At 44.5% G+C, this 24,413-nt stretch overlaps 1 protein-coding gene and 1 long non-coding RNA gene across 4 annotated transcripts in view; one reads left to right on the forward strand and one right to left on the reverse strand.

Moving 5' to 3' along the window:
- The window catches only part of LOC131728712 (uncharacterized), an 11,461-nt gene extending 347 nt beyond the window's left edge, over positions 1 to 11,114 (forward strand). Inside the window, exons 1-3 of the long non-coding RNA XR_009322801.1 lie at positions 1 to 759; positions 5,059 to 6,583; positions 8,743 to 11,114. The exon at positions 1 to 759 is cut by the window's left edge and continues 347 nt beyond it. This is a non-coding gene — a long non-coding RNA (uncharacterized LOC131728712). The remainder of the gene's footprint in view (positions 760 to 5,058; positions 6,584 to 8,742) is intronic.
- Positions 11,115 to 13,831: 2,717 nt separating this feature from the next.
- LOC131696576 (sphingosine kinase 2-like) lies at positions 13,832 to 24,108 on the reverse strand. 3 transcript variants are annotated; one of them, XM_059019696.1, is made up of 7 exons: positions 23,736 to 24,108; positions 20,339 to 22,272; positions 19,024 to 19,173; positions 18,786 to 18,880; positions 18,538 to 18,653; positions 16,879 to 18,313; positions 13,832 to 16,698 (listed from the first exon to the last, which is right to left on the reverse strand). In XM_059019696.1, exons 2-7 carry the CDS (start codon positions 20,799 to 20,801, stop codon positions 16,636 to 16,638), a joined length of 2,322 nt encoding a protein of 773 aa, XP_058875679.1. In that variant the 5' UTR covers positions 20,802 to 22,272; positions 23,736 to 24,108; the 3' UTR covers positions 13,832 to 16,635. The 3 variants fall into 3 exon arrangements, with proteins under 3 accessions (XP_058875679.1, XP_058875680.1, XP_058875682.1); XM_059019697.1 differs by having other exon boundaries at positions 20,339 to 22,299; XM_059019699.1 differs by lacking the exons at positions 20,339 to 22,272; positions 23,736 to 24,108 and adding an exon at positions 20,029 to 20,156.
- Positions 24,109 to 24,413: the final 305 nt, after the last annotated feature.

The following is a 24,413-nucleotide window of genomic DNA, read 5'->3' on the forward strand; positions in this document are numbered from 1 at the left end:
TTTGACCTGTTCAAAACAAAGAAAATGTGTAGTGAAAGATTTGTCATAGTTTTTCATTTATGGTTATGTGGTAGAAAATTCACAAAACAAGGTATTCTAAACAATGTTAAGAACACATATTTTATTATTATTATTTATTTCTTAGCAGACGCCCTTATCCAGGGCAACTTACAATTGTTACAAGATATCACATTATTTTTACATCCAATTACATTATTTTTACATGCAATTGCCCATTATACAGTTGGGTTTTTACTGGAGCAATCTAGGTAAAGTACCTTGCTCAAGAGTACAGCAACAGTGTCCCCAACCGGGGATTGAACCCACGACCCTACAGTCAAGAGTCCAGAGCCCTAACCACTACTCCACACTGCTGCCCTAGCCACACAAGTGTTTAAATAAACACTCCCTTTAGTTAAAATGCCTGGCCAGGTAACTTCTTAATTATTGTATCTATTTAATTAAGGATTCCCCTTTAAGAAGGCTGAACTCCCATGAGCCTTTGTTCTTTTTTAAACAGGTAGAGGGTGGAAGGGAGGCAGGTTTTGTGTTCTGGGTTCCTCCATTTTGTGTATGGTGGTGTGGTTTGTGTGCAGGTTCTGAATGGGTTCCAGTTGGCTTTCAGGATTTTATTTACAAGAAAATTATATTAAATAAGAACTATACCTACCTTGGAGCATCTCTTGGACAACTTGTTGCTGTTGGACTGCCACTGGAACTACAGAATAAGCATCAACAAACAAACAAACAAACAGTCGGGTGAGATCATTCTGGGGTTGTTTCCATTTTTTGCATGTGTTTCTTTTTTGCTTGGTTGGATTACTTGGATTATTTTTTGGACTTGATTTGTTCGAGACATTGTTTTGCATGAGTGCTATGTGTGTGATAATTTTTGTAATATATATATATATATATATATATATATATATATATGCATTTATAAGTTTTTTTTTTACTATATTAGTAATTGGCTATTTCATATCTTTATTTCCTTGCCTGACTTTAAAATTGTTTGTTGCTTTACCCTCTACTATTTGTGGGCTTGTCTTAAATCATTTGCAATTCACTTGTGTGTAGTTTACTGGTGTGTGTGGCATTAAATTTGTTAATTGAGGACCCTCGTTTTTTTTGGTTTTATTCGCTGTTGGCTGAAGCTTTTAGTTTCAAACCGTTACAATGTGGCAACCAATTGCAAAAGTAGAAGTTATGAGTCATGAAGATAATTCTGAGCCACCCTTTTGACTGTCTGTTCTACTAAAAATATGGTCTCTGTCTCCTCTGTATGCAAGAGTTTTGCTCAAGTTGCTACATGCCCAACTGTCACAAGTTTGGCAGTGTTATGTGGGCTTGTTCTCAAACTGACTCTGCACTGAGTGTTGTGACAGGCTCCAGGTTTGCAAATCTTAATAAAGCTTGCTGTTTGAGAATCTACAGTCTCTCTTCCTTTCAATAGAATTTCCAAGACAGTTATTTCAATAAGTCAAGTGAAATCTGTTTTTTGCCAAAATTTCAAGGAATCTCCAAAAGGGTTCTTTAATTATTCAGGGGTCTAAAGGGTTAAAATATATAAAAGAAAATAAAATGTATATCCTAAAAGGTTGAAGGGCTCATAAGTGAATGGTCATGGGTCAAGAGTCAGTGGTCGGGGGGGGGGGGGGGGGGGGGGTGGTCTATGTCCAATGGGGAGGGGCGCGGAGGATGAAGAGAGGCAAAGACGAGCCATAGCGCGTGGCTCGTCTTTGCCTCTCTTCATCCTCCGCGCCCCTCCCCATTGTCCCTCTCTGTCCCTCTCTGTTCCTCCCATCTCTCCACCACCCCCCCACTTTCCTTTCCTGGGGGGCTCCCATCTCTCTCTCTCTCTCTCCAACCAGCCTTCTTTCTCAGCACTTTATTTACTCACACACGTTCATCTCAGCCACTTCACTCATACCAAGCACAATCCACTAGCTCAAGCCACACAGCTCTTGCTATATAATATATAAAGAGTTCAATTGTTATTTATAACTCATATAATTAGTCCAAAGTCTATTTGTGGTTTGGTTTTATTACAGTATATTTCTATCTTAAAATGATAAAAAATATTATATTGTCACCAATGTGGTCATTGAGGATTACATGGTTAATGTTTTATACAATTTAATTCTTTAAAATAAAAAAATATAGATCTATATATATATATTACACATAACTTTTGATTTATTCCTCACAAATCAGTAATTTTACAATTCAGGATAATTGGGATATATGCTAATTACATCATTCCAATAGCTATTTATAATTCGTATAACTGCGTAAAATTCAATTTAGGGTTATTACTCATTAATTTATATATTAAAATAAGTTCAAATATTATATTGTTACCAAAACGGCGTTTGTGGATAATATATGTTCAATGTTTTATACAATTTTAATTATTAAAAATATATATTTAATTTAAATATATGTACCTTTCCAGTTAAGTGTCACAAATTGAATTATGGGTAATATGAAAATATATGGGATATGGAGAAACCCATTGAATTATTCTGCCGTAAATACCGCAATTAACCACCAGGGGGAGATGTTCGGAAACTGCATGCAATCTTGTATTTGACCAAATGTAAACAATTATCATTTTGTCTACGAACATCCGATCCAGACGCATGATACGTCTTTGGAAAGCCACAAAACGGCTTTTTTATATAAAAAAAATAACCCCTGCATATTGAGCTACAGGACACAGCACGAGCAGTGAAAGCAGGGTCCCCACAGACTTCTATCAGGCGCGTTCACGGTCATAACAAAGCCTACGTCAGCATGCGCGCTTCACAGAATGTCCGCCCCCATGCTTGCCTGGAGTTTCACATCGCAATAGGAGGATTTTCCTCAGGTAAAACAAAACCGTATTGTTATTTATACCTGTTTAAGGGGCTTGTTTTTTGGCTGTACGGCTTCATCTCATCCTTTTTGTTTGTCATAATCGAAAGCGCGCCAGCCTCCGTTTTCTGTGTTTGTTTTAACCCTTTGCAGTCCATTTATTAAGTGCGCAACAGGCACGTCAGGTTTTCACACGCGCAGTTCATTTTAGACGCGCTGTTTAAAAGTATTTTTTTTCAGTCAAACGGGTTTAAATGGCCCTGCATATCAACAAAGCACTCACTAGGAATCTCCAGCCCCGCCCCACCCTTTCGTTTGCTATTGCGTTTACCTATGTAAGAAATAAATAATAATAATAATCATAATAATAATAATAATAATAATAATAATAGTAATAATAATAGTCGTACATACCGATCGATCATCTCTGGATCACTCGTTTTATCACCAAACTCCTCAATAATGCGATCCAAGTCATTATTTTATTACTATAACATCTGAAAAAATCTCTACAAATGTCCATGATAGTCTCTGTGCGCTGACGCACTCAGCCAGCTTGTTTACTATGAACGCCCCGTTATCTGATACCTGATACCATATATGACTATTCATGAGATACGCCTTTTTTTTTTTTTCTCGACTTGTTTCGGCTCCTGTCGCTCCCACTCGGCAATTGAATGGTTGTCTCGGCTTTTTCCGGAGAAAAAACGACTAAACACGCGTTTATTGCGTTGCTATAATGATGTCGGACCCAGTCCGACAAAGGACCTGTGAGGAATAATTGCAATGTCGGACCCAGTCCGACAATGGACCGCAAATTAATGTTGCTGTGTTGTTTTTTGCTATGGATGATTTATCTGATTGCCCCTGCTAATGCTTTATTGTGCACACACGAGGTTGTTGCCTCTTCATGGTTTTAATGTCACCGGGTGTGTGTTAATTTCTTTTTATTGTTGGGAGTTCGCTGCACACGAGTTCTGAAGGAGTGACGTCGCTGTTTATTATATTGTTGTTCTTGTTTCCCTGCAGCATTGATTGTTGGCCAATCTGTATCTATCATTTTGGGATCCATGGTGGTTGCATTACATTAGTCACTTAAACTGTAATTTCTGATTAGAATTCACTGTGTTGTTTATGAATTTGTGTGGAGTTTATTGTTTTAATTAATATAGTTTTCTGTTTTAACAAGATATAAACTGAAAACACACAATGTGTGGGGTTTGTCAGTGTGTGCCTCGTAATCACGTGACCCACGATTTCAGACTACAGGGGGTGCGTTCACGAGAGGCAGACTTCGCTAAGTCTGCGCAGATTCTGCAAAGATTCGGAAAATTCCTTGGCTACTTGCTCCGATTCTGTGCGGATTCTGCGCAGAATGACGGAAGGCTGCGTGTCGTGAACGCACCCGAACTCTCTCCACACACAACACACAGCGTTCTTCTGCCTGCCGTCACTCCTGCACACGTGAGGGGAATACTGAACCTGGTAACAAATTCAAATCCATGCGTTTCCAGCAGATGTGTCCGTCCTCGCCTCTTGCTTTGCTCGACTACCTCTAAGAGAAATGTGTTGGGCTTGTCTCTTCACCTCAGTGTTGCTATTGTGTTTAAATTGACACATTTTTTTCTGCACTTGTATTAAATGTCGCTTCATCTGTGAGACTGAGAAATAATTCTCAGACAATATTATGTCTGTAGACCAAGAGAAAATTCATAATACTGTTCTGTGACAATGTGAAGCACTTCCAGTGTATTTATTTATTTATTTATTTATTTTTTATTGCATTTATATAGCGATTTTTGTCCAAGCGTTTCACAAAGCACTGTACAGTACAGAGCACAAAAAAAGAAAAAAACACAATACATTTCTATAGCATGCCACACATACAGACCATAATAATACAAAAGCAGCAGTTTTTATGAAAGTGTGTTTTTGCTCTTGACAATACTCGCTAGATTGCTCTGATACTGTGTGTGTGTGTGTGTGTGTGTCAGTGTGTGTGTGTGTGTGTGTGTGTCAGTGTGTCTGTGTGTGTGTGTGTGTGTGTGTCTGTGTCTGTGTGTGTGTGTGTGTGTGTGTGTGTGTGTGTGTGTGTGTGTGTGTGTTCTTGTCTCTCGCCTGTCCGGTGAGGATGAAGATGTAGTTTCAGTGTTTAATGCTCATCCCCTCACTGTGTGTCTGTGTGTTCTTGTCTCTTGACAGGTCTGTGAGGATGAGAAGGTCTCCACAGTCTGGAGTCTGGTCTCTGACAGGCTCAACATACCTGTCAATCAACAGGGACTCCTCTACAAAGGCAAGGCGCTGGCAGGTAGGCTGAACAGCACAGCACAGCACAGCTCACCCCTCCTCTCACCCCTCGCCTCATCCCTCCTCTCACTCCTCGCCTCACCCCGGGTCAGTGTGGCACAGCCTGCCTGCTCTTCTGAACAAACACTTCAGCCCTGCCGACGCAGTGAGAGTCTGGAGCAGCAACACAAGGTAACCTGAACACAAACACACACACACACACAGACACACACAAACACACACACAGTGAGAGGCTGGAGCAGCTACACAAGGTAAATTGAACACAATAAACACGGCTACACACACAATCCTAGCTGCAGCAGATGTACAATGTTATACAGACACACACAGACACAGCTGTACAGTGACACCGAGACGCACACACAATCACAGCTGCAGCACACACACTCTGAAATGCAGGTGTAGAGCAGCGTGTAGTTGTGACTCTGTGTCTCTCTCCTCCCCCTCTCCTCTCCTCTCCTTACTTTGTTTAAAAGAATAGAAGCACACCCAGTGAGCAAGGCATTGAGCAGCCCCACATCCCGCTTCACAATACCGCTACATATTGACTGACTGTTCGCATTGTGTGTGTTTGGTAAGACAAACCACATTTTCTACTTCTACTTTCTACGATTGGGCAAGTCAGCGGTTGTTTGATAACAGAACATAAAACATCACAGAGTGGGTTGAACTGCATTGCTGGAAATCAAGGCCCTTTAAAATGTGTACCTTCCCAGCTCAGGTATTGCTGAGGTAAAGAGACACTTCCTACAGGAGGACAGGACGTTGTCAAGGAGGGGATGTCGTCACGTGTCCTGAGGGCTTTCTTAAAAACATTGTTTTATTATTTCTAAGCGTACGTTGTTATTGCCTTTTAGCTCTTGAGCATAATAATCTCAATCCCGTTTGAAATGACACTAAGTGCATTTGCATGGTGGCAGATGAGGGATGTCGCTTCACTCAAGGCTTGCGTACTGATGTAGATGTAGTTTCAGTGTTTAATGCTCATCCCCTCACTGTGTGTCTGTGTGTGTTCTTGTCTCTCGCCTGTCCTGTGAGGATGAAGATGTAGTTTCAGTGTTTAATGCTCATCCCCTCACTGTGTGTCTGTGTGTTCTTGTCTCTTGACAGGTCTGTGAGGATGAGAAGGTCTCCACAGTCTGGAGTCTGGTCTCTGACAGGCTCAACATACCTGTCAATCAACAGGGACTCCTCTACAAAGGCAAGGCGCTGGCAGGTAGGCTGAACAGCACAGCACAGCACAGCACAGCACAGCTCACCCCTCCTCTCACCCCTCGCCTCGCCCCTCCTCTCACCCCTCGCCTCACCCCTCCTCTCACTCCTCGCCTCACCCCGGGTCAGTGTGGCACAGCCTGCCTGCTCTTCTAAACAAACACTTCAGCCCTGCCGACGCAGTGAGAGTCTGGAGCAGCTACACAAGGTAATCTGAACACAACACACACACACACACACACACACACACACACACACACAGTGAGAGTCTGCAGCAGCTACACAAGGTAACCTGAACACAATAAACACACACACTACTATATTTACACACACACACACACACACACACACACAGAGTGAGAGTCTGGAGCAGCTACACAAGGTAACCTGAACACAATAAACACACACACTATTATATTTACACACACACACACAGAGTGAGAGTCTGGAGCAGCTACACAAGGTAATCTGAACACAATAAACACACACACACACACACACAGTGAGAGTCTGCAGCAGCTACACAAGGTAACCTGAACACAATAAACACAGACACTGCTATATACAAACACACACACACACACACACAGTGAGAGTCTGCAGCAGCTACACAAGGTATCCTGAACACAATAAACACACACACTACTATATTTATACACACACACACACACACACAGAGTGAGAGTCTGGAGCAGCTACACAAGGTAACCTGAACACAATAAACACACACACTGCTATATACACACACACACACACAGTGAGAGTCTGCAGCAGCTACACATGGTAACCTGAACGCAATAAACACACACACTACTATATTTACACACACACACACACACACACACAGAGTGAGAGTCTGGAGCAGCTACACAAGGTAACCTGAACACAATAAACACACACACTGTTATATTTACACACACACACACAGAGTGAGAGTCTGGAGCAGCTACACAAGGTAATCTGAACACAATAAACACACACACACACACACAGTGAGAGTCTGCAGCAGCTACACAAGGTAACCTGAACACAATAAACACAGACACTGCTATATACAAACACACACACACACACACACACACAGTGAGAGTCTGCAGCAGCTACACAAGGTATCCTGAACACAATAAACACACACACTACTATATTTATACACACACACACACACACACAGAGTGAGAGTCTGGAGCAGCTACACAAGGTAACCTGAACACAATAAACACACACACTGCTATATACACACACACACACACAGTGAGAGTCTGCAGCAGCTACACATGGTAACCTGAACGCAATAAACACACACACTACTATATTTACACACACACACACACACACACACAGAGTGAGAGTCTGGAGCAGCTACACAAGGTAACCTGAACACAATAAACACACACACTGTTATATTTACACACACACAGACACACACACACACAGTGAGAGTCTGCAGCAGCTACACAAGGTAAATTGAACACAATAAACACAGACACTGCTATATTTACACACACACACACACAGAGTGAGAGTCTGGAGCAGCTACACAAGGTAAATTGAACACAATAAACACAGACACTGCTATATACACACACACACACACAGTGAGAGTCTGGAGCAGCTACACAAGGTAAATTGAACACAATAAACACAGACACTGCTATGTACACACACACACACACACACACACAGTGAGAGTCTGCAGCAGCTACACAAGGTAACCTGAACACAATAAACACACACACTACTATATTTACACACACACACACACACACAGAGTGAGAGTCTGCAGCAGCTACACAAGGTAAATTGAACACAATAAACACAGACACTGCTATATACAAACGCGCGCGCACACACACACACACACACACACACACACACACACACACACACACAGTGAGAGTGTGGAGCAGCTACACAAGGTAACCTGAACACAATAAACACACACACTACTATATATATACACACACACACACACTGCTACAATGCACACCGGATTTAAAAGTATGTTCTGTATTACAGTGCCACATGTCGTCTCTTTTGGCAAGTGATATTTTCAAAATAATATTGAATGGCAATAAAGAGTGCTGACTGTATTTGAACCCGGAGTAACTGTTTGTTAAGGTAGTTAGTAACACTTGTGATTGTATTTAATGATTCTTTATATCCGTGATTGTCTTGATTTCAATGCAGTTAATTAACGCAGAAGTTGTTCTTCCCTGCAACTATTGTAAGGATTAATGCTGCCTCTTTCAACTTGGGGTGCATGCTATGTATTTTTTGGGGGACACTTGTGGGACAGGTAAAGTTGTATATAATGTCCAACTAGGCTGAAAGGATTTATAGATTGCTTAATTTTTTTTTTTATTTTAGGTGATGAAGTGACACTTTGAATATGGGGCCTGATGAGAGAAGTATCCTTTTCATGTGGTTTTGGTTTTGCCGTTGTGAGCAGGTATGGGAGACAGCACCGTGTCTGCATGTGAAATAACAAAGTCATCGCAGTGGAGGGACTCTCTGAAGGCTGCTGTTTGTGGATTTGTCTTGTAATGTGAGTGATCTACTGTACTGTGATGCCACTGTCTGTACGCACGCTGCACTGCAGGGGAGACACCGCTGGCATTCACAGGGCATGCTTGTTCATTTAAAGCACGCTGCACTGCAGGGGAGACACCAACCTTCTGGACAAAGCCAAAACAGATAGAGGAGTGACCAAAGTGATCCTATCATTCGGAATCAACAACAAGGACCAGAAAGTCAAAGAGACAGCTATCAAAAACCTACAAAGGATGTACAGGTCAGCAAAGACAACCTTCCCAACTGCAGAAATCAAAGTGCCACTGGTGAACTTCTCACGAGCACTAGACATGCAGGCCCAACGGAACTTGGAAGAACTAAACGGATTCATCTCAGCCAACCTACCACACATACCGCTATTACCAACTGAGAAATTTCAAGTAGGCGGAGACAACATCCACTGGACAACCAACACAGCCAAAGATATGCTCCAGCACTGGTGCCAGCATTTAAACTAGGAGACCCCACAAGCCCAAATATCTCCAGGGAGGGGGCATCCAACATAGTCAATCTATGTAAATACTTCACACCAACAGAGAGTCAAAACAGCCTTTTGAGCAAAGGCCTCTCCTTCATACCCACACCGCAAACTGAAGCAAAACAGAAGCAGACACTGCGAGCAGAAACACAAGACTACCATAGGAGGCTAAAAATCGCAACCTTCTTTGAAGAGGAAGGAGACTCAAATCACATACCCTTCCTACCCAAATCCAACTGGGAACCAAATAACAACCAAGTTCCACAGGAAATCACAGAGATTATTCTTGAAGATCTAAAAACAATACACAGCCTGAACCCAGGTAACTACAGAACAGAAGACAACCTAACAGCACCAGAAAGGATTGCACTTAAGGAATTACAAAAACATACCGACATCATTTTCAAACCAGCAGACAAGGGAAGTTCAATAGTAATAATGGATAGAGAAGACTACATCTTTGAAGCCAACAGACAACTAAATAATCAAGAACACTACAGGAAATTAGACGCACCAATTTATCTTGATTCTGCTCAGGAAATTAACACAATAATACAAACACTAACAGACCACAAAATAATTACTAGAAAACAGGCACACTATCTCAAGGGGGCAGACACACCCAGAGCACGCATTTTTTACATGCTACCAAAAAATACACAAATCACCAGACACATGGACTATCCCACACACCATACCACCAGGCAGACCGATAGTATCGGATTGCAACAGTGAATCATATAGAATTGCAGAATACATAGACCACTTTTTAAACCCCCTATCCACCAAACACACTAGCTACCTTAAAGACACATATGACTTCATAGACAAAATTAAAACACTCAAACTACCAGAAACAGCTTTTCTCTTCACAATAGATATAGACAGCTTGTACACAAACATAGAGACCAACGCAGGCATTGCAGCTATCAGGAAATGTCTAAATCTAAATCCGGATCCAACCAGACCAGACGAGGAACTGATCAAACTCCTGGAAATCAGCTTAAGGAAAAACGACTTTGAATTCGACAACCAATTCTACCTCCAAACCAAAGGAACAGCGATGGGGAAACGCTTTGCTCCATCATATGCTAACATCTACATGGCCGATTGGGAAGAAACAATCCTCCCCAGATGCCCACACAGACCAACTCACTATTTCAGGTACCTAGATGACATTTGGGGCACTTGGACACATAGCATGGAGGAATTTACACATTTCATCTCGTTACTTAACACACACCACCAGTCCATCAAGGTAAAATACACCACACATAACAGCAAAGTAAACTTTTTAGACACCACCACTTACAAAGGACCACATTTTTCACAAACACACCAACTAGACACCAAAGTATATTTTAAAGAAACTGACACACACACTCTACTACACAAAACCAGCTATCACCCTAAACACACGTTTAGAGGTTTAATAAAATCACAACTACTCAGATTCCACAGAATTTGCACACAACATACTGACTTCCAGGCAGCTACCAAAGTTTTATTCACAGCACTCAGACAAAGGGGGTACTCCCGTTCCTTCCTCAGAGGAATAAGGAAAACCTTCTTAGAACAAAAGCCTAGAGACAACAAAAAGATTATTCCACTCATAACTACCTACTCACATTTTAGTGTGGCAGCTAATTCACAGATAAAACAAAACCTAACCAACAAATTACAAGACACCAACCTTCTTACAGGACACAAGATCATCTCAGCCTACAGAAAAAACAAAAACTTGACCAACTATTTAGTGTCCAGTAAACTGCCTTCACTTAATCGCAAACCAACAAAAGCATCACGACACTTCAAGCAACTTTCCTCCCTCCGGAGCCAATCCACAGGCATCACATACAACATTCCACAAACCTTTACACAAAACAGCAGGAACTGCATCTACGCAATACAATGCGATACATGCAAAATCATTTACATTGGAGAAACAGGCAACACTATCCGAGTAAGACTAACACAACACATCTATAATATCAAACACAAAAAAGAATCACAAACACCTCTAGTAGCACACTTTCTACAACACAACTTGGAATCTCTGAAAATTACAGGGCTGGAGAGGAACCAGAACTGGACAATCGGAGAAAGGAAATGGAGAGAAAAAGACTGGATCAACAAACTACAAACAACTTTCCCGCTAGGCCTGAACATTAGAAAATCCACGATAGACCTACACTAGAAAAGGAGCTCCAAAACAACAAAAAAAACAAAGAAAGAAATCCAAAAAGAGCCAGATGGCCAGTGCATCTTTCTTTCCCTGAAAAACCAACCAAGTGTGGAGTTCTCAGGGAAACAAAGTTCCTACCTCAACCTAACCCTAACCCTAACCCTAACCCTGACCCTGACCCTGACCCTGATCCCTAACCCTGACCCTGACCCTGACCCTGACCCTGACCCTAACCCTTAACCCTAACCCTAACCCTAACCCTTAACCCTAACCCTAACCCTAACCCTAACCCTAACCCTAACCCTTGAAATGTTTTTGCCTACGATTGTAAGGTCGCCCTGGATAAGGGCGTCTGCTAAGAAATAAATAATAATAATAATAATAATAATAACCCTAACCCTAACCCTAACATCGCATATAGGTTATTTTATTTGTTTTTCTTGTTTTTGTATATGTGATCTTTTTTTTTAAATAAATAGGAAAAAAGGTTTAATTTTTAATGGAAGAACAGTGTTTCTGCTCTGAAAATGTATGTAAAATTAAGTTTTATCTTTTTTATGTTTGTTTATCATTTTTGTATTGAAACAGTTTTAAAATAGAGCCGCATATTTTGCAGCTTCAGTGGTTGTATGTTGTCCGAAGTCTCTGTGGTTTTAGTGTTAAACAGGTTTTTTTCTTGCATTTTTTTATATCGGCTTACATTTGTTGCAGAAAAACAACAGGGTTTGTTTTACAAAGCTTTAAATTGTGTGTTATTTAAACAATATTTTGACCTGTTATAAATAAAGAAAATGTGTAGTGAAAGATTTGTCATAGCTTTTCATTCATGACAAGTGAAATCTCAGTTTTTAGCCAAAATTGCAAGGAATCTCCAAAAGGGTTCTTTAATTATTCTAGGGTCTAAAGGGTTAAAATATATATATAAAAAAAAATAATATATATTTCCTAAAAGGTTGAAGGGCTCATAGGTCAAAGGTCATGGGTCAAGGGTCATGGGTCAAGGGTCAGGGGTCAAGGGTCAAGGGCACTGGTCGGGGGTGTGGTTTATGTCCAATGGGGAGGGGCGCGGAGGGTGAAGAGGGGCAAAGAGGAGCCACGCGCGTAAAAAAGGCCGGCGCCGACCTTTTTTACGCGCGTGGCTCCTCTTTGCCCCTCTTCACCCTCCGCGCCCCTCCCCATCGTCCCTCTCTCTCCCGCCCCCACCTTATCTCTCCACCCCCCACCTTCCCCTCCTGTCTCTGTGGGCTCCACCTCTCTCTCTCCTCCCTCACACCAGCCTACCTCCTTATCATCACTGCACTTCCTCACCCACATTCATCTCAGCCACTTCACTCACACCAAACTCAATCACTAGCTCAAGCTATCCAGCTCTTGCTATATAATATATAAAGAGTTCCATAGTTATTTATATGTCATATAACTAGTTAAATGCCTATTTGTGGTGTATTTTTTTTACATTATATTTCTATATTAAAATGATTAAAACTATTATATTGTCACCAAAGTTGTAATTTAAGATTATATGGTTAATGTTTTATACAATTTTAATTCTTAAAAATAAAATATATATCTATACAGATATATTACACATAGCTTTTGAGTTAACTCTCATAAATCAGTAATTTTACAATTTAGGGTAATTGGGAAATGTACTAAGTACACAATTCCAAGAGCTATTTATAATTCGTATAACTAGCTAAAATTCAACTTAGGGTTAGCAGTCATTAATTTACATATATTAAAATTAGTTAAAATTTTATATTGTCACCAAAACGGTGTTTGGGGATTACATGTTCAATGTTTTATAAAATTTTATTTGTTAAAATATATATATAATTTAAATATAAGTACCTTTCCAGATCAGTAGCACAAATCAGTACCTATTGAATTATGGGTAATATGGAAATATACGGGATATGGACAAACCCATTGAATTAGTCTGCCGTAAACACCACAATTAACCACCAGGGGGAGATGTTCTGAAACTACATGCAATCTTGTATTCCGCCAATTGTAAACAATTGTATTTTTGTCTCACCAATAATAACTAAATGTATTTATCTTGTGTAGCTGCTCCAGCACTCTCGCTGTGTTCAGTGTATTTATCTTGCGTAGGCTCCAGCACTCTCGCTGTGGAAATCATCCAAATGCCTATGATGATCCTATAAGCTACAGTCACATTATTGCACTTCACTCTATAAAAATGACAAATACTCCACAAAGAAGACTCAAAATGGACTTTATTGATTTAATTTGTCAGTTAATACATTGCAAGATGCCTCCTGGTAGTGGGGAGTTTGATTGGACATGGGCAGGAGGGGGTTAATCAGAGCTTTCAGTGTCATGAAACAGAAAGATCATTCCTCCATGGTATGATCAAAGCAGTGCGACAGACACACACACACACACACACACACACACACACACACACACACAGAGAGAGACAAACTCTGCTGTATTCTGCTACTTGATAACTTGAATGCCCAGAAGCAGTGAGACCCTGTTGTTTAAACACTCAAATCAATAGTTTTCTTTTCATTTATTATATATTATTATTTAATATTAGTCAAAAATGAACAGTAATGACATTTTGTAATATCTTTTGCCACCCTTCTCAAACAGTCCACTTTCAGCTGCGCAGAACTGATGAGTTGATGCTTGATTGGATTCTGGACCTTTCAGCATGTAAGCTGTTGCTGCGACAGTCCGGGGATCTCTATAAATATCCTATTAGCACTTCAGAGCCGAATACCCAAGAATTCACTCTCGTTAACACATAAATATTCTCATATAAAACCATCACTGATTTTAGTTGAATCTAGAGTTTAGGTTAAATTATTTTTTTTCCATACATTTTTGCCAATAATTGTATTTTACTGAAAATTATATTATAATGTTATAAAAAAAAAAAAAAAAGAAAACTTGAGGAGGCTCTGCCTCCCTTGCCTCCTCTAAAGGAGCCTCAGCTGCAGGAGACCTAGTTTGAGGCAATGGTGCGCCCTGCAGCAGCCTGAAACGCAGTCTCTCTACAGACTACTCTGACCACAGAAAACAAAAAAATCATTGAACAATGCAGCTCACTTTCACCTTTAAAAAAATTAAAAAAATAAAGCATTTTAGAAAAAGATACATTTTAAATTAAAAACACAAACGTGGAAGATGTTTTAATCAGAATTGTTTACACACACAAATGCACTTGATGAAGGGATATTTCCCCTGAACACCTCAGATGAAAATGACTGCGATGCTGTGCCCTGCAGGCTCGGGAACACAAGGAGGAAATGAACCAGCGACTGACAAGCGGCTTCAGAGCACATCAACACGTTGAGACGAGGTCTGCTTCAGCGTGATAAGAAAGGGCTTTGTCCGAGTCGAAACAGAAACAAACTCAGGAAAAGTACAACAGCAGCAAAACAATCAGGCAGCTTAGAGGCGAGAGATCTTTAAGAGGAGGTTAAAGAAGGCTGGAGCGGTTTGTTTGTCTTCTACATTAACATTTGCAATACAAGCACATGGATTTTACAGCTGAATGCACACCCCTTGACTCTCACTGTGTTGCTGGTGCTGCTTTAGCAGGTTTAAGTGGGTGTGGATCTGTTCTCCTGACCTGAGCTTGGTCTGTGGTCTCAACTGAGCCACCAAACAGTGCAGCTTACTGCAAACTACATCACAAACAAGAAACACACGACTGAAGGGCGCACAGGCAGGAAGTGTTCATGTGAGGACTGACTCCTCCCTCTGTCAGCCTCCTGGCACTCTTACTCACCACAGTTATTGTGCCTCAGCTTTTTATAATTATATATATATATATAGATACACACACACCTCAGGAATGTTAAGTATTTAGCTTTTTAAACAATCGCCATTGTTTAGATATTTTTTCCATCTACATTAACTTCATTGTTTTTTTTTTTTTAAAGAGAAAAGCTTCTGCAGGGCATTTCTGTGTAAATAAATCGAAGTCCCTGCATCACCGTATTGCTGAAAACAAGAGAAAACAGCAACACGGTGCAGAGAGACTCGTGGAAAAACAAACACAGCCTGGGAGTGAGGTGATGAACTGGGAGATTGCTCCTGCAGTAATTTCATTAATGATGATGATGAAGATGAAGAAACTCACTACCATTAGAGAGTAGATGTGTGACAGGCACTTGTCACTGCAGCAGAACCACACCTGTTCAATGTTCCACATGTTTCCTCACTTAATACCAGAACTTTCCTTTACCGTTCAGGAAACTCAATTCAGGACTTGCATTTCCCTAGGATCTAGAAGTTGCTCTAACTTCACTATTACAAATACAGAGTTCATTCCCTTCTGTGTTGTGACTGGTCTGACTGGCACAGTTTTCAAACTAATCATAGAGACTAGCTGAGGACTAGCATTAATAGCATTGTGTTACCCTCCAAAAATAAATAAATAAACAAAAAAGATCTCTAATTATAACAGGAATAAACCTGGGAGCTGTGCTGTAGAAAGAAACAGAGCAACACAAAGTCGTGACAACGCTGTAAAGTCAAGGGGTGCTCAAACACTTCACATGTATCTCTCGATCTGAACTCACAAAGCGTCTCAAAACGTCAAGGACCCCCGTACAGGCCACGCAGTGCCAGAGCAGAAAACCTCTCACTCTCTGAAAAGCCCTCACTCTCTGAAAAGCTCTCACTCTGTGAAAAGCCCTCACTCTCTGAAAAGCCCTCACTCTCTGAAAAGCCCTCACTCTCTGAAAAGCCCTCACTCTCTGAAAAGCCCCCACTCTCTGAAAAGCCCTCACTCTCTGAAAAGCCCCCACTCTCTGAAAAGCCCTCACTCTCTGAAAAGCCCTCACTCTCTGAAGAGCCCTCACAGAATGCCAGAGCAAAAAAGTCGTCTTCGAAGGTAAATTCCAAAACATCAAGGGCTGATTAGTAATCCACCCAGAATGCCTGACAAACAAAGTCCTGAAAAACACGTCGACTCAGAATGTCCGAGTGGCAACTTCTTATTGGTCATGCCTGGAGGTTCCAACCCCTCTCCCGCCAAAACAACTTAGAACTTTGTGATTTTCACTGCAGGGTCTCCGACGATCAGGCGACCCATCCCAGGATGCACCTGAAGGGAACACACAGAGATTTTAAACACAATGGAGGCTGCATTCACCACAGCTTTGCATGGCTGATGTAAAAAGTGTGTGGACCCAACAGGATCAAAACCAGCCCATTCTCGAGACATAATAAAAATATACTATCTGAACATAATTTCTATCTATTTAACATCATCAAAGACCCTGACCTGAGCCTGCAGAGATCCATAGGGCACCAGCTCTCCATCCACGGTGAGCGTGCCTCTGTGGGACAGGGGCTCCAGTCTGAAGGCTCGGGTCTGGATGTGGCTGACGAAAGGGCTCTCGATCTCCTGGTGGGTCCCTCGCTCCATGGCCAGGAAGAGCCGAAGCAGCACCCCCCTGGAGATCCCGGCTCGCACGAAGCTCAGGTGGATGGTGCCGTCGTCGAAGCGGGCCTGGGGGGCCGCGAACAAGTCAGCCCCCAAGTGGGACTGATAGAGGGCCAGGACCAGGACGAAGTCCCCCTCCAGGGTCACCCAGTTCTTCGGTACCGGCCGGTCCAAAGGCTGCAGGAGCCCGTCAACCGGCCCGGTCTCGTCTTCCGCTCGTGGAGGGAAATGATTTCTCTGCCCCGGGCCGCTCTTCACTCCTCTCTCCTGGGTTACGGAGCCCAACGCATCCATCGTCCGCGCGAGGAACGTAGATTGCTGTTCCGCGTGATCGACGGTGCCGTTAGACTGAGCTGCCCGCTCTCCCGCTCTCGCCCGGGAGCCGCTTTCCGAGTGGTGGTTCAGAACGGGGGTGGAGTTTTGATCGTCCGACACCGGGAGGTCGAAGGTGAATGCCGAGGTGAGGTAATGATGCGAGGACGAGGGCGAAGGGGAGGGGCTGGGAATGGGAGGGGCCAGCGAGGCTGGCATTTCCTGGGTGGGTGCGGTCTTGTATGGGTGACCAGCGTCAGGACTCGCTGCTTCCGAAATGGACGGCACCGCTTCTGCGAAGCAGGACGAGGCGGCTTGCTCTGTCGGCGTGCCGTCACTAGGCGGCGCACAGGCGGGCTGCACCACCTCCTGCAAGCAGCCGGGCACGGGAGACAGAGCGCTCGGCGTGTTTCTCTTCAGCAGGTTCCGCTCCTCGCTCAGACCCATGTCAGACACCGTCCTGTGCAGGGGGAGCCGGCTGCAGGCCCCCAGGCCCTCTGTGATGCTCCTGGATAAGGGCCTCCTGGGGGGCTGCTGCTGGAGCTGGGCGAGGGGGGGCAGGGAGAGGGAGGAGAGGGAGGTGGCAGACTGGGGCAGGTAGGAGAGGCGGCCCCTGTAGGACCGGAGGGAGGCGAGCCTCACCAGCGTGCCCATCGTGAAGCGAGCCGAGCCCAGCCCTCGGTAGCGCTCGCTCTCGATATCCACGTCGGACACGAAGCCCCAGGCCACAGACAAGAAGGAGAAGAGGCGCCGGTGAACCCCACGGCCAGAGCTCGCTGACCCCGCCTCTTCCTCCTCGCTGGCCAGCCGCTCCGGCTCCCGTTCAGTGTTTTCCCCAGGATGCTTTGCGGTGATCGATGTCGACATCGTTATGGAAACGAGGTCCATGGGACAGACTCCTCCCCTGCACAGCAGAAAGCAGCAGTTCATCAGGAGGGGGTCCCGGAGACACATCTCAAACCTTCAGGGGCAGAGAGAGAGGGGGAGAGAGAGGAGAGAGAGAGGGAGAGAGAGAGAGAGATACTTTGTTTGAAATGATTTTATTGACTTGTGCATTTTATTTATTATCAATGTACTGTATGTTTGTAATGAATGCATCTTACAGCCTTGGCAATACTTTCAAGTTATTCTGCACTCTGTCCAGACAGATACACACTCAGTACAGGCAGACGTGTAGTTAGTTACCCAGCGTTGTGGTTTATTGCTCCAGCGAGGGCATTGCCAGAGCCACAGGGCAGGATCCCCACTGGAGTCTGGATAGCTTGCTTCCAGTCCCCTCGAGCCATCAGACCATTAATCACCTGCAGAGACAGCAAAGACATTAATACAGAGAGGAGGGAGGAAAACAGAGAAACAGACAAGCAGAGGCAGAGAGAGAGAGAGAGACAGAGAAAGAGGCAGAGAGAGAGACAGAGACAGGCAGACAGACGGACCTCGTGCAGCAGTCCGTCCCCGGAGATGATGACAATGCCGTCCCACTCTTGCAGTGCAAGCTCCCTCATCAGCTCCCGGGCGTGGTTCGGACGCTCTGGAAGAGAAGAGATAAAAATGACACCCATAACCAGAATCAGACCCATACCCAGACACACACAGAGCTATATCCTGGGCTCTTACCCCTGCGGGAGGGGATCCCGTGTCTCCATCAGTCTCAGTGACTGGAGGAGCTCTCACCTGTCTGGATGAGATTGTAGCTGATGTTCGCCTCCCGGACCATCGGCAGAATGTGGGTGTGACAGAGCTGCATGGCCTGGCCCTGCCCACTGAAGGGGTTAACCAATAGGAGGAGGCGGCGGGGGCGGGGCAAGAGACTGCTGGTGATCTCTGAGGAAATGAAACCAAGAAGAGGGAGTGAATGAGAGAGAGGGGAAGAAAGACAGCGAGAGGGGTAGAGGGGGTGCCTGTGCCACTACATGGACCCCCCCTCTCTGTCTGTGTCCGAATTCAGTGCCTGTAAAAGTCGACATGCTTGAGGCCCCAGTGAAGTGAAGCCATGATAAGAGAAAGTCTGCCCCAGCCTGCACTGCACTGATAATCAATCAATCACTCAATCTTTATTTTATATAGCGCCTTTCTAGTGGACCACCACCACGAAGCGCTTCACAAGACAGTGAGGATACAATGCATAACATAAGAGACAGGAAGGGGGGTGTCTGGGATTGCTTCCCTTCTCTGTGAGAGTCTCACTGTTTACACTGAGCCTTACGCAGACACACCGACACAGGCAGGTTGAAGAGTAACACAGGACACTCACCCTTCGTACTGAGCACATTCACTGTGTGGTGCGTTATTCAAAGAGAAGGAGGAGAGACTAGCGAGACACCACCCTTCCACCTCTCCGCGTGTGATCTAAACCGCACACACTGTGTATGCTTTGCACAACTGTTGTGCAATTAAGGAATAACTCGGACTGCTATGCAACTGGAGACCTGAGCTTGTTCTGCCCATTGGTGTAAAGATAGAAAATGTTGACAACTTCTGTGCAGCAAACCAACTGCAATGTCAGACTTACTGTTAAACCGAGTTCCAGTTCAACCCCAGTTACACCCTTATCCTGGTCTAAACCTCAGTCACACAAGACAGGCAAGATGGATAGACACAGTGAGAGACAGGCAGATCCACACACACACACACACACACACACACATACACACACACTCTCTCTCTCTCTCTCTTTACCTGTAGCTCCAGTCAGGTTCACTCCCCTCAGCAGGCACAGCACAGCAGTCACCCATTTCATCATCCATTTCATCATCCAGATAGATAGACACAGTGAGAGACAGGCAGATCCACACACACACACGCACACGCTCTCTCTCTCTCTCTCTCTTTACCTGTAGCTCCAGTCAGGTTCACTCCCCTCAGCAGGCACAGCACAGCAGTCACCCATTTCATCATCCATTTCATCATCCAGATAGATAGACACAGTGAGAGACAGGCAGATCCACACACACACACGCACACGCTCTCTCTCTCTCTCTCTCTTTACCTGTAGCTCCAGTCAGGTTCACTCCCCTCAGCAGGCACAGCACAGCAGTCATCCATTTCTCAGCCACGCTCCGGTTCTCCGACACCCGAGCCACCGAATCCACTCGGAAAGTCCGGACCACCCTCTGCCGGCAGCGCCCGCCCCCCATGCGCCTCTTCTTCACCGGATAGGAGTAGAGGGAGAAGTAGGCAGGTCCTTCACCCTCCTCGACCCCTCCCCCCCTCGCCGGCGAGGCTTTGCGACGCATGACGTGGCAGCCGACCACGTCGGACAGGGACACCACGGTCCTGCGGTCGTCTTGGGGGCGAGGAACCAGCCGCTGGATGTGCAGCTCCGTGGGGGTGAGTGTCAGGGCGTAGCGGGGGCCGGATCCCCCTCCAGTGCCGCCGCTGTGATCCCCGAATTCTCCGTGCAGGATCGCCTCGGAAAACGGCACGCTTAGGAATTCTGCCGGGCTCCTCATTGGTGTGCTGGTCTCCTAGCTTGTGTTAAAATTGCATATAAACCCGGGCTGTGGTTCAGTCACCAGGCTGTCGAATCCTTGTGTGTCTGCAGAGTCCACAGGCTGTGTTACAAACCGCTTCACAGAGTATTTCAGTGTCACTGCGTGTCTATTCACGCTTATTAGTATTTGTATCTCAGCAGAACGAGCTGGCGATTGAAATATTCAATACAAGGACTAGTGCAAAGAACAGCAGCTCTTTCATGTAGTGGAAGTGATCCCATACACTGCTGGTCCAGTCTTTATACAAGGCTGGAGAACTCTATGTTAGTGCTTCAGGGCAAGCTTTTCATAAGGAGTGAGCTTTCAATGGTGTTAGAGCCGACACACACACACAGAGGTGCAGTACAGGAACTCACGGAGCAGTCCAACGCGGGTCAATGCATGGTAGATCAGCAATCTAACGTAGATCATAATCGCATGCAGTTTAACCACAGGGCCTCCCCATTTAAGGTTAAACTTTGTCTCAAGCTTATTTTGATGTAAAACTTTGAAACAATGTTGAGTATTGACAGTGATGGAGATGGGGGTTAGTCTTATAAGACCAGTCTTATTAAATAAATCCCAGTGCATACACAGCTTCTGTAAACCCTACAAATGTAAACCTTACAACCTCAGGACGGGTCTAATATATCCATCTATATATAAATATACAGGGCTTCCTAGACTCCAGTTTCAATATAACTTATTAGAAAATATCCACAATAAAATTATGGAATGCAACACACTATATTCTACTCTATGAGATTATATTTGAGGAGCAGTCTGTTTTCGGAGGTCCATTTAGAGGCTGTGTTGTTACAGGCCCTGCTGTGCTATACAGAGCAGTAGTGTTGAAGTTTGTTGAATCCAGTCTGTACGATGACCAGCCCAGTGGGAGTCCAGTCTGTACGATGACCAGCACAGTGGGAGTCCAGTCTGTACGATGACCAGCACAGTGGGAGTTCAGTCTGTACGATGACCAGCCCAACGGGAGTCCAGTCTGTACGATGACCAGCCCAACGGGAGTCCAGTCTGTACGATGATCAGCCCAGCGGGAGTCCAGTCTATACGATGACCAGCCCAGCGGGAGTCCAGTCTATACGATGACCAGCACAGTGGGAGTTCAGTCTGCACGATGACCAGCCCAACGGGAGTCCAGTCTGTACGATGATCAGCCCAGCGGGAGTCCAGTCTGTACGATGATCAGCCCAGCGGGAGTCCAGTCTATACGATGACCAGCCCAGCGGGAGTCCAGTCTGCACGATGACCAGCACAGTGGGAGTTCAGTCTGCACGATGACCAGCACAGTGGGAGTCCAGTCTGTACGATGACCAGCCCAACGGGAGTCCAGTCTGTACGATGACCAGCCCAATGGGAGTCCAGTCTGTATTTCAGGTCTCTACCTCCGTCTCACTCCCAACAGCACAGGAAATGATCCGCTGATGTGAATCTGGAATATACGAATAAACGACAGAGACTGTTCAGGTGTTATCATTACTGTAATTAACAAGCGTCATAAAACATCTCGTTAAACAGAAACGTGCTGAAAAAGATCAATCTACAAACCGACAAGAAAAAAAAAAACATGCATTTGTATTTATAACAAGGTATTTCTAAATGAAGCAGAGCAGTGAGAACTGGATTGATGCTAGTCTGCGGTTTACAAGTGTGACTCTCATTCATCACAAGAGAAATATCCCGCAAGAGTTTCACTTCTGTTTATTTCCCAGTGGGGGCAGATCACAGGGAGTCCTGTGTTCCTGCTGTCTGGACAATCGTCTCTCTTCACCCAGAAAACTGAAGCAGGGCAGGCTGCCAAGCTGCTGAGCTCTGAGTTCAGCTCCAGCAGACTGTCTCCGGGCTCGTCTGGCACGTGACTCTTAAGCAGCAGAGCAGCGAGGCAAACTCTGCATCCCGAACGGCAATGAGACGCTGCCTGTGGGCACGCAGACAAGACTGGCAACAGCAGCGATTGGCTCCCAAGCCCATTTCACAGCACGTTACTGAACGGCATACAGGGGCACTGAAACATGAATCACCCTGTATGAACCAGCCAGCCGCATGCGTCCACGGCCAGCTCCTTATCTCTCATTAGACTGCCACGTCGTATCATCAGTTTCCTCTCAAGTCTGAAGGCGGTTTATTTGGTACAGAGTTCAATGACAGACTGCCACTCTTCTCTGTGAAGGGGGTCACATGCTAGCACTGCACTGGCTCTAAAACCCAGAGAGCTCGTTTCAAAACACTTACAATATAAACACAAATAAAGAAAGGTGTAGCGTTACACATTTAAAACACTTACTAAATAAATAAATAAATAAATGGTGTAGTTCCCTCTAAAACACATTTAAACATGTACGTATTTCTAACCTCCTGCACCACGGCTGGGATGGGAATAATCCCCCGTCCTACTGCACAGCGGTTTATCTACAGCGCAGGTTTTACTGCGAGCTTCACTATCCCCCGTGTGTGTGTGTGTGTGTGTGTGTGTGTGTGTGTGTGTGTGTGTGTGTGTGTGTGTGTGTGTGTGTGTGTGTGTGTGTGTGTGTGTGTGTGTGTGTGTGTGTGTGTGTGTCTGTGTGTCTGTGTGTCTGTGTGTCTGTTCGTATCGTTTCCAGTTACACTCGTTTCATATTTTGTATGCGACTCTCTCGCAGCCCCGGTGAGGGTGTTTGTCGAAACATCGCGTTCGGGGTTAAATTGTAAATAGAGAGAGAGACCCGGACAGAGACAGACGCGCCGGACTGACAAACAGAAAGCCCGAGTGCGGCACGTTTCAGATCCGTCACCGGCTTGAGAGCGGTATCCAAAAACCAAATGCACCCAATAAACACTGCGCGCATTCTAGTATAACGAAGAACACACCGCACATTTCAAACAGTTTATTATTATTATTATTATTATTTTACCTACCTTAGTTCCCAGATCTTCAGTAGTTTTCTTTCCTATTTTTTAATAAAGATCGGTTTGGGGATTTTAAATATTATCACCGGAAGACGATTGCGGTATTTTCGCCTGCCGATGGGGCAGCAGCGTCCGTGTGTTTGAAAACCTTCTAAATTTTATTAAAGGACATCAGGTTATTCCCCGATTTTCCTTGTAGCGTCAGAATGGGTAAAGAGTAAATAAATACACTGACAGCTAGTTTCGTCACCCCATCTTTTCCTTTTCGCCTCTGCTAACTAGCCATCAACAACCTCCTCCGCTTCCGAGAGCTCTTTGGAAAAGCCAGCAGGAAGCTTTGCCCTCAGTTGGGCGGGTCTCACAACCGCCTTAGCCAACCGGTGTGCACAGCAGTGACACGACGCTAGCACTGCGCGATTTCTGATTGGTCAGCAGGGTTTTCTGAGGCGAAGCCGCGCACCTGCCATTTCATCCCCACAGGAGGAGACGTCTTGAATCGCCTCCTCGCGAGAATCCAGCCGCCATGTTTGTGAGGGAACTGACAGGCATTTTAATACGGCAACAGGAATTATTAACGAGAATGTTTAATTATTTAAATTACAGGCTGTTTGAGAAATACGAGGTGGTCATGAGGAGGGCAGCTCCGTCTTCAGCTAGCCCTCGACACCTCGGGAATGACATCTCAAC

This window comes from Acipenser ruthenus, unplaced genomic scaffold (genome assembly GCF_902713425.1).
Source record: "Acipenser ruthenus unplaced genomic scaffold, fAciRut3.2 maternal haplotype, whole genome shotgun sequence".
Lineage (NCBI taxonomy): Eukaryota > Metazoa > Chordata > Actinopteri > Acipenseriformes > Acipenseridae > Acipenser > Acipenser ruthenus.

What these genes read in the sequence shown, in the direction of transcription:
- LOC131696576 (XM_059019696.1), bottom strand. Translation starts at nt 20,801, where the DNA reads ATGAGGAGCCCGGCAGAATTCCTAAGCGTGCCGTTTTCCGAGGCGATC. An exon ending in CTACAATCTCATCCAGACAG is followed by an intron (nt 18,881 to 19,023) that starts GTGAGAGCTCCT and finishes CTTCTCTTCCAG; the next exon opens with AGCGTCCGAACCACGCCCGG. An exon ending in GCAATAAACCACAACGCTGG is followed by an intron (nt 18,314 to 18,537) that starts GTAACTAACTAC and finishes CTGCCCCTGAAG; the next exon opens with GTTTGAGATGTGTCTCCGGG.